We start from the raw sequence: 11041 nt of genomic DNA, 5'->3' as shown, positions 1-11041 counted from the left end.
AAAAAAAAAAACAAACAAAAAAAAAAAACTGTCAGAAAAGGCTACCTTTTGTTCTGTATATTCAGTTTACATAGACGTGGAAATAAGCTATCCATACTATCCTCTCACCTCCTCAACAAGCCTGCTTCAAGGGCATCATTCTCCCATCTTTCATATGAAGAAACAAGCTACGACAGGTAAGGTATTCACCCAGGGCCACACTGCTAGGATCCAAACCCAAATCTGTCCACCTTCAAAGCCCCAGGTTTCCTTACCAATAAATACTATGGCACCTCACTAAACTCAAGGTGAAGAAATAACTGAAAATATTAGTTGAAAAAGAGCTAATGCAGACCACAACCTAAAGATACACCAAATCAAAAGAATTCTCTTTTGTTCCAGCATTAACTCTATGTCTGCCTATAGTATTTTTCTATCTTCTTGGCAGGAAACCTTTCACTCACCTTCTAATCTGACCCTAGCTCCTTCCCTGAAAACAGAAATTCCGATAATACATCAAAATAGGTTAACATTAGCTACAGGAATACCAATTGCCTAAAGGTAAAACTTGCGATTACGAAATTCTAAAGTTAGATGGAAACAGCCAAATGAATAAGGGTGGTCCATGCCACTGACTACACACAGTAAATCTACCAATTATCAAGCACACAAATGTCTTTTTTCTCAAAGTACTGCATGGAGTAAATGTACTTAAAAACTATTACTCCAAAATTATCTAAAGAATGCTTAGCAACCAGTATTATGTCAGGAAAACAATGTCTGCTTTCTAGGTTTGCAGCTTTTGTAAGCTATCTTAAGCCCCTCCCATACATAATTTAGAAAAATAGCAAACTTCAATATAGCAAACTGACATAAAATTACTCATCTCTAGTAATGGAAAATGATTACAGTTTAAAATACCAAAAGATACAGGGTAAGCTAATTACTAAAATTTGAAAACTCCACCATCTAGTGGCACAAATACAACTATCGTCTACTTCCATTATGGATACAACTTAAATCAGTTTGAAATATTCAATCACAAAATTCAATGACTAAGTTATTACTGCAGCATTAATGATACAGAATATCTTTAAAAATAGCTTCATGTTTTGCTATATAGTACCTTAGGTTAAGCATTCATTCTCTTCATTAAAGCACCTGTACCCAAATGTGCCTTTCACATCTACTTTGTGTACATGCCATTCCTTAAGCTTAGAATGCCCCTTCCCACTTCACTGTCTAATCATTAGTCTTAATGGAATGGCAAACTCCACAATAATGTAGTGCCTATTAACCATGTCACATATATTAATTTAATCCTTCCAATATTACCCCATTTTACAGATTTTTTGTTTAAAAAGAGCCACAGAAATACTAATTTACTGAGGTTCCATAGCAAATCAACTGCAGAGCTAGGATTTGAATCCAGGCAGTTGAGATCGAGCTCACGTTCCTAACAGGCTACACTGCCTCTCAATCAGCATGTACGTTTACTGTATACATTTACCAATCCATTCCTTCTCTAGACTGGAAGTAGAGGCGTGCCTATTCTTAACTCATTTTTAATCAATTCTGAATAACATAATAATGGAAAATTTTGAGTTCAAATCCCAGCTAGTAATAGAACCTTGGGCAAGTAAGTTAAATAAACCCTGTAGCCTCAGTTTACTTATCTGTGAAATAAATCTATGCTATGCAGTGGTGCCAAAAGGAACAATAAATGTAAGACCCAGGGCAGAGGCTGGCACAGTGTATTACACCATCAGGAGTATCTATTATTGTTGAAGTATCTTAGGTGAGTAGCTAGAGTACTAAATATGGAATCTTTGCAAGACATGGGCTTGAATCCTAATTCTGACACTAAACTGCCTTTATTTGGGCATGTTCCTTAACATCTCTCAACTTTACTTCTCTCTCTATAAAATGAAGATATCATCTACTAATAGGGTAATTAATATTAAATAAGTTAATATTATATACATAGTAGGCACTCAGTAAGTTTGTTAAATCATCAAATTACTTGAACAGAAAAGTCAACCTCAAAAAGTCAAAACTGACTTGTTTTAAACTTGCTTGAGGCCTGGAAGGTTGGCCTCAATTCTCAATATTTCAGAACAAGCTGCTTACAACAGAACCTTGAATTGTGTATGACAGCACATCAACTTATTGCTTACTTCTGATTCTCCCTGAGCTAGAAACTACTCACATGCCCTCTGTAAATCATGACCTGAGAGTCTGCTTGGAGCAGTCCCTCTTGGACTTTTTCTTCTTCTTACCTCTTTCTCTTCTTGCCCTCCCTGAGGCCAGGCATCATCTCCCTTTACCAATCCAATCCACAATAAAAATACAGTCACTTTCAGCTTCTCAGTTTTTTCCTGGTTTCTCCATGATGATACTCCCCATTTCCACTCATTTGCAGAATGGGTGTTACTGCTGTTATATTGCAGTCACTCAACAGTAAAATAAGTCCAATGACTAAAGTCATCTTAGGGGTGATTATTATTCAGTGGGATCAAATAAGAATTTGCTATCTCAGAAAAACAACATTTAGGCAGGCAAGTTTTATCTTCTGCTTTAAAAAAAGTCATCTTGGTATGCAATAATATATAAAAATTACATATATATTTAATGAAGCATACAAATAAGTGAACCCACAATCCAAATTAAGAATATTTCTAGTATCAAAGTTTCGTATTTGCCACTCCCAGAAATAACCACTCTCCTGAATGTTTATCATTCATTTTTTCCATAATTTTATTATGAAAATATTACTCATAAACACAACATATAAGTACTATAGTAGTGTTATATTATCTTTCTTAATATTTAAGGTACAATATTTCACTATGCAGAAATGACTGCTATCCTTTCAAAAGTCTGCTTACAAGCTTGGCCCTTGACTAATACCTATAACTTGGGATTCTGAGGAGTCCCATCATGCCCATAACTGAGAAGAGTAGCTTACTGTGCCTAAACTGGATATACAAACAACACAATTTACTCTAAATGCCTACTTTCCTTTTGGAAGTTTGGATTTTGTTATGTGGCAGGCAGAAGAAACCTATGTGACCAGCTGCACCTAACAGGCCTCACTGGGAAATGACATTTCATATATGTTGTCACAGTTCACTGCTGAAGGAATAAAACATGCCCCTAATTCCACTGGGAGAGGATCCCTGGAAGCCTGGCTTCCCCCATACTTAACCCCACATCTTCTCCCTCTCCTGATTTTGCTTTGTGTTAACATCTTTTTGCCATAATAAATCATAGCCATGAGCACAACTATGTGCTGAGTCTTGTGAATTCTCTAAGCAAATCATCAAACCTGGGGGCTAGTCTTTCGGGACCCCCGACATATTTCATGTATATTACGTACCATATGTAAGGGTTATTTTATTTGATATATTTCTAAGGAACATGATTCCAGAAAACAGAATATACTGCATATTTCTGAGACTTATTTTTACTTAACATTTTTAAAAAATTGATCCATGTTTTAAAGTGTATAGCCAAGGTTCATTCATTTTGCACTAATTCCACTGTATGATTATGTCACAATTCATGGAGTCACTCTCCAGTTAAAAAGTATTAATACTGTTTCTACATTTTTGCTATCATGAGCAATACGGCTACAAATTTATTTGCACATCTCCTTAAGCATGACTACAAGAATTTACTTCTCAAGGATATATATAAAAGAGGAATGAAATTGCTGATATTCACCTCTACAAGATAAAGCCAAATTATTTTCCATAATTTTTCTATCAGGTTACAGTTGCACCAAAACATAGGTATTATCACTGATCTACAAATCCTAAGTATCAGTACTTAAAATTTTGACTCATTTTTCTAGTGTTTCAAAAGAGTGTAATGAGGGATGTACTCAAACAGCATTAAGAGTATAAGCTTGTAGACATTTATTCAGCATGTGGCTTGTGTCAGGCTCTATGTGATTTGCTTTTTTAATAACAGTTTCACTCATCCTCATAATATATAAAATATATTAAGTTGAAATAAAACCTACAGGCCAGCAGGAATTCTTGAGAATTTTCTACTTAGTGCCCGTACATGCCTATGGATTTGATAAGTATCTTAAAGAAAGAATGAGTCTTTAAATCCCAGGTATCTACACACAAGACTTTCTCTAGGTTCCTTCTAGGAGTAGGGTGACCAATTGTTCCAGTTTGTCTAGGACTGAGGGGTTTCCTGAAAGCTGAACTTTCAGTCCAAAATAGGAAAGTCCCATATAAATGAAAATAGTTGGCCAACCTTCTGGAATCAGTACACATGGGTTCTTGTCCTATTCTGCCACTTACTAGCTATGTGTTCTCAGGAATAACCACTTCCCTCTCTAAGCCTTTCTAAATATCAAGTTTGGGTTAAAATATTGCAACTAGTGCTCTTGGTCATAATGACTATTAAACAATGATACAGTTAACTATTATATCAAGAAAAATACAGTTAACTACAAAAAACACAAGAGATTTGTAAGCTGTTTAAAAACAACTGGACAGATACCACAACTTATTTAAAATGTAACTAGGAAAGCTGAACAATTAAATGCTTTGTCATATAACTTGTGATACTCTTCCTAATTCAATCTTAAATGTTTTAAAAACTCAATTGTCCTATATGACAACTATATGCAAAACTCTCTATTAACTATTATACTTTAATTACCTAATATGTTTTCATTTAATCATACATACTTTCCTCTAAATAATTCTTTTATAATTCTCAAATCTTCAAAGATTGAACTTCCTAAATACCTGATTTAGCAATCATTAAGGAAATGAGGGGTAAACTTTAACAGGAAAAAAAAAAAGGAAAGAATTAATCCAATATTACCTTTTAAATGTATCAAAAACACCTGAATCATCAAAATTAATGGCATCGGGGTGTCCAGGAGGTAGACATACATCGCCAATATGAACTTCACAACATGGAATCCCATGCTGTACCACAGTCAAGCTTGGATAAAATGATGACCAACCTAAAGTTAAACAATGTTGCATAAAGGATGAGGACTCACAGAAAGAACCCTTAATTACTTTAGAACAGACGTATTATTTCTCTAAGTTAAAAAGTTACTGCTAAGTCCCAAGAGACACTCTAACACTAGTCACATGACTTTACAATAAAGTAGTACTAGATTATATACTTCCTTTCAGCAACATAAAAACCTTCCAAAACTAGCTTACAATTCAGCATTTCGTTATATATACATGTATCTCCTTTATTGATCAGCACTTCCATCAGTTTACAAGACAGTAAGTGATAAAGATGACTAAGACCATGAAATAGTCTCTGAATTATTAAATTATGTTTAGCATAGTGTTACTGTAATAAGGCTCTGAAGACTGATTCAGGTTTATATCATATTTGGTAACTCTTAATAAAAACGTGATTACTAGATCACTACACATTCCCCAAACTATACCAAGATAATAGAAAGCTTATTACAGTATGCTACATGAACCTAAAAATTTCTCATACTCAAAGGAAATAGAGTTCCACCTGACTACTGCTAAGATACTTAAGCACCATTAGGTATTATCATAAGCATTGTCTATGGTAGTTTTTCATTTAGTTGAAAGACGTTTTCCCCTCAAATTATTTTTTCTTAATCATTAAAGCTGCAGGCATAATTAGAGATTTAAGAAGCTTTGTTTAAAAAAAAATTACTACAAATGCAATTGAAGCCCTACCTTTATTTTTAACATAGAAAGGGTGGTCCAGCTTACACTCTACGGTAAGTAAACCATCTTCTACTGTACCAGGATCAAAAGTCAACTTCAGTACAGACTCGCCAAATGATACACTTTCTTCATGTGATAACAACTTTAGACCATCAGAACCATAGCCCTGAAAATATATGCATAGCATGAATGAATTGGAAATGTTCAATTCAAAACACTGTGAAGTTGCCATTACATGTAAGACTTTGTGGAAAAGGTAAAAGTAACCAAGATGGGATCATCCCTACCGTTTAAGAGCTTTTAACCCAGTAGTGAAGAAAGACAGATATATATATAACTAGACTGGAATAAGCCCTTTCACTCAAGTATAAATAATGGTGTTGCAGTTTAATAAAGAGTTATTAATTCCAAAGGAGTGAGATTAAGAAGGGATTTTCAATTCCAACTGGAACTGAGATTTAAAAGAAGAATGCAACTGAGAAAGATAGAAGGACGTGCCTTGCACCAAGAAATTTTTAATTAACACCTTCTCTGAGAAGTGCTGGGTATTTGCTAAAAATACAAAGTGAGTTCAGATATGGGGCAAATAAAGCTAATAAAGAGAGGCCAGTTAACTAACAGGCTCTTAAAGACAGGCAAAGTAATTACACTTTTCCCTAAGAAGGTATTGGGAAATCAAAGTGTTTTTATCCGTATGACTGTCAATGTTTAAGATGATGGTAAGTAAGAAGACTCTACAGAAGAGATCTCATATTCAATTACTTGAGGATATGAGAGATATCCATTATAGACCTGAACTGACAAATGCAATGGTAACAGAACCAGACTAATTTAAATTCAATGAATATTGAGCATTTAACACATGCCACATGGGAGAATCTGAAAATACAAACATTAACAAACATGATCCTTACCCTTACATTCATAGAAAAATGGAGACAAACATGCCAAAAGCCAGCTAGAGTATCCAATCATAATTACACTAATACATGAACATGGTAATGAATAAGAAAGAAGGATGACTTAAGTCTTTATAGAATTAGAATCAAATGACTATAAGTAAAGGGAAGAAATGGAATAGTAAAAGACAACTTCATGGTTTTGAATATGGTAATCAAGAAGGATGATCACAGTAACTTTAAAAGAATAGGCGAAAAGCCAAAAAGAGGACCAAAAAGGTGAGGGCAGTTTTAGTCACACTAAGTTTCGTTCAAATAACTGATTGATATTCATGTAGAAATGTCTAACATGCAGCTGAAAATGAACAGGTGAAGCCTATAGATACAGACTGGCAAATAAGGAAATTACAAAATCTTCTAATTCTCAGGGATACAGGAGACCTTAAAACTAATGTAATCAAATCCCATTTTTGGGAAGCCAATATTCAGAGGGGTTAACAATCTGCCTAAGATCAGTAACACAGATAATTGCTGGAGGAGCTGTAAAGTGAGTCCAGGTTTCCTGACTTCAGGTCCAGAGTGCTTTCCACAGGACATGATGGAGGTGCTGCTGACACCATCTGGAGAGAGGAACTGGTGAACAAAGTGAAGAGGGGCAGAATCTTGTCTAATATTCAGCATTAGGGGCAGACGAGTATCCAGCCTAAAAGACTGGGAATCAGGATGCTGCCATGCTACATAAATCAAGGGAATATAATATCAGGAACTAACCCAATGTGTCAAATGTTGTATAGATGTCAAACAGAACAAATAAAGTCTCTTGTCCTAGAAATCAGAATAAAGGTAGTAACCTTTGAGACAATTTTAGTAGAGCAGTAAAGGCCAAAGTTAGACTACTGTGAACTTCACTAACATGAAGAGTAACAGTAAGGGGAGGACACTGAAGGCAGCCAAGACAAGACAGTTTTTCCCAAGAGACTTAATAGTGAGACACGGCAGGATCAAAAACAGAATATATTTAAGCACACTTCACATGCCCATTTTCTTGCCTACAGAAGACATGCAGAAATTAAAGATTTCAAAGTGAAAGGTATCAACTTTATCCTAATACTGCTCACTACTGCTTTTGCTTATCAACTTAGAAAATGCTAGTTTTAAGTAACTTAAAATAACTTAACTTATATAAAGTAACTTAATATAATTGACTGTCAATAATCTATAGGGGAATTAATCACTTTGTAGATTACCTAAGGCAAGGCTATGATTAGTTTATTTCTTCATTACATGTTTTTGATACCAGTTTTCCCCAATCTAAAGTGTATAAAACACAAAGAAGCAGTTAAGAAATACACTATTTCCCATCCAAGAAAGCATGGTAGTAAAGTCAGCCTAAAATCACTGCTCCTCCCCATCAGACTAGGCAGTGAGTAGTCACAAAAATGCTCTACCTAAAATGTAAGATGTCATATGAATATGAAAGTAAATGGAGGATATTTCTGTAGATTAATAATAAATCTTGTTTCATGTTGAAAGATTTTAAGAAATTTAAATCAACCTTGTGAACGCCCATTTGAAGATCTTCCTCATTATCACAGCCTTCAGCTCTAGCAAAATCTTCAACATCTTGCCATTCCTTATTGCTTCCCTTATGAAAGCACAGTCGTGTGCCTACGATTTAGGTAGAAAAAAAAATATTAGACGTGTGTCTGTGCAACACAAGTAAGCTGTAAAAAACACAAGTTTTTTGTTTTGTTTTTACCTTTCAAAAAACAGTGCCAGACAGTTGAAGGCCAGGAATTGCACCATCCCAAATCATCATCATCTGACAGGGAGGACATGCAGAAAATGCCAGATTCTGACTCACTATTTGCCTATGGAGAAAAATATTATCAACTTTCATTTGTTTTCAAATATATCTCTTAATACCTGTTTTTATCCAACTCTTTAGGCCCATGCTTATAGGTGGATAACTTCATAATTCTAAACTTAGGAACAATACAGTGCGTTCAAAAACTGAAGTTTTTGTCAGGCTCTGGGATAATTTGCTAAAAAAACAAAAAAGTACACACACACACACACAAAACAAAGTTTTTGGAAGCTTTAGTTATATGCACATTCCCATTCATAATAAACTTTCTTAACAGATAATAGAGCTGTCTATAAAATCAAATCCAGATCACTAACAGACCAGTGAGACTTCCTATTTCCTAGGGGGAAAGTTAATGTATTTCAACTGTTGTGCAAATTTTGTAAACTTTAATCTCACAAATAAACTTACCCTTTCATGTCTTACTGGTGTTTCCTCCTTCCAGTGGTGATGAGGGAAGGCTGGCTCACTCTTCGAAGAAGAGGACACTGGTGGAGGGCGTGCATAGGAATGTAAACTTTTGCTAGTGGCTATGATGTGTACAGGAGATGATCTAAAATAAAGCAACAGTTTCAACCATAAGCATAGGTCCTTAAAGTAGATCTTTCCTGTTGATGAAAGAACTTCATATTTAAAATGTTAATGTTATTACACTGAACACAATCATGGTAAACACTAGTAAATACAGTAAGATTTCATAATTGTAGTCCTTAATTCCTTATCCAAACCCTCCTCACACATTTTAGACATTTTTTCAGATTTGATAATATAAATTGTGACTGTTTCATTTATGTATCCCATTCATTTTTCTATCAATATATATATACATGTGTATATTTCATTTGTGAATGATATACCCCTTTATGGAGGGCTCCATATCCATTTCTTTCTTCTACTTTGATGTTCTCAGTAAGTCTCAGCATGAAGCCTGCAAGCTTAATGTAACCAATGCTGAACTTTTTATATGCCAACCACATATCATCAGTGGACAGATACAAAGAATTACCTTAAGCAAAAATGCTTAAACGTTTTAGACCAGAAAGCAGCCTATCTGCCCTCCATGTAAATGGACATTCTTGTTTTCTAATACAAATTTGCTGAAAAGCAACTAAATATAAGGTCTAGTTATCTTTTCCCCACAAGGATCACCTTAGAAAAACACTTCATCGCTTCCCCTCTCTTCTCCTCCTCAAAAGTCTCTTTACCAGGCAATGCTCCCTGTAGATTATATGGAGCTCCCGGGAGCATACCCCGATCCTTCCCTCACGAACAGACCAGATATTCATGTGTAGGGTAAAACAAGCCTATAAAGGATGATTAATGATGTGTATGGACTCAGCAGTCTCGAAAGGAGGCAGAGAGGAAGACAGTCAGGTGGAGGAGGGAAAACCATCTGAAGTTCAGGTCCCAAAATCAGGATAATTGCCTGAGATGCCAAATAGAGATCTGGTCCTTAACAGAAAAAGTTTATGCATGTCTCTACTAATACTCTTTTTAAAAAGGGCAGGAGAGACATCGTTCCAATTTTTCCCTTATTTCCTGAGAAATTTTATTAGCCTTTCAATGTCTACTTTATCCTCATTAACATTTCTTCATTTTACCTTTCCAGAAATTACTTTTAAATAAGGATCTATACTTTGCTTCCATTTTCTTATCACTCCTTAAATAAAAAGGACCTCAGGTTTCCATGCATTTTAGCATACTCTCCAATCAATTTTGGATTTCAAATTATATGCTGAATGTTTCATCTTTTGCCCCAAAACTGCCCATCCTGTTATTACACATTTAAACATATATTAAGTATTAGAGTGGCTAAACTGCTAAAGATTCCTTTTGTTTATCGCTGACTTCATGACCAATTTTTACAAGTTTTATCAGTTCTTCTGTTTAACCATTTAAAACAGAAGTAACGAAAAGTAAAAATAAACAAAAAGGAAGGAACAATTTAATATTCTAAAATGTATATGGCCTAAACATTGTGTGAAAATTAACATGCCAAACATGTCTGAACACTAACAGCATCAGTTTCTTCATCCCTCTGTCTATGCAGGGGTAATATACATTTTACCTGTCCTCAACTCGTTAACTATACAGTTAAGACTTCAGATATCCAAAGCTCAGTAACACAGTTTAACATCCAACAAGAAGTTGCATGAGCAGACAGTGTTAGGAGGCAGGCCAGACAGCAGAGCATTACTCAAAATGCTGGATGGAATAACACATCCTCAGAGAGATACTCCCTTCCTTGTATCTTATGTCTTTATTTTCACTGATTTTCTTCCAAAGGGTTTACTCACTTTCCATGAACTATATTACTAGTCCTATGATTCTGCTATAAAAAGTGAAAAAAAAAAAAAAAAACTATTATCGCTAGAGAAATAAAAAAAACTAATAGTTAAATCAGATTTGTTGTTTTAAAAAATATAAAGAATTTTTAGTTTTTTGACTATTAAGATTATAATGAAAACTAGGACTATAAAGGAAATAACTCTGAAAGCAAGTTTTATTTCCTGTGGAAATGAACACAAAATTAAACTGAAATTAGCTAAATTGAATTTGCTCTAGTCAAGATCAATATCCTGCTAAATAAGAAA

At 34.6% G+C, this 11041-nt stretch overlaps 1 protein-coding gene across 4 annotated transcripts in view; it reads right to left on the bottom strand.

Annotated features, from left to right (window-relative positions):
- Positions 1-11041, bottom strand: part of HBP1 (HMG-box transcription factor 1) — a 39935-nt gene that overhangs the window by 5897 nt on the left and 22997 nt on the right. For all 4 annotated transcript variants that reach the window (XM_017546920.2, XM_017546922.2, XM_017546921.2 and 1 more), the window contains exons 4-8: positions 8859-9000; positions 8340-8451; positions 8136-8248; positions 5691-5847; positions 4831-4975 (exon numbers count right to left, since the gene is read on the bottom strand). In XM_017546920.2, the coding sequence (XP_017402409.1) occupies positions 4831-4975; positions 5691-5847; positions 8136-8248; positions 8340-8451; positions 8859-9000 (669 nt within the window). The remainder of the gene's footprint in view (positions 1-4830; positions 4976-5690; positions 5848-8135; positions 8249-8339; positions 8452-8858; positions 9001-11041) is intronic.

This window comes from Cebus imitator, unplaced genomic scaffold (genome assembly GCF_001604975.1).
Source record: "Cebus imitator isolate Cc_AM_T3 unplaced genomic scaffold, Cebus_imitator-1.0 Scaffold192, whole genome shotgun sequence".
Taxonomy (NCBI): Eukaryota; Metazoa; Chordata; class Mammalia; order Primates; family Cebidae; genus Cebus; species Cebus imitator.
The sequence above is the reverse complement of the archived record's forward strand: the minus strand, read 5'-3'. Positions and strand labels throughout refer to the sequence as shown.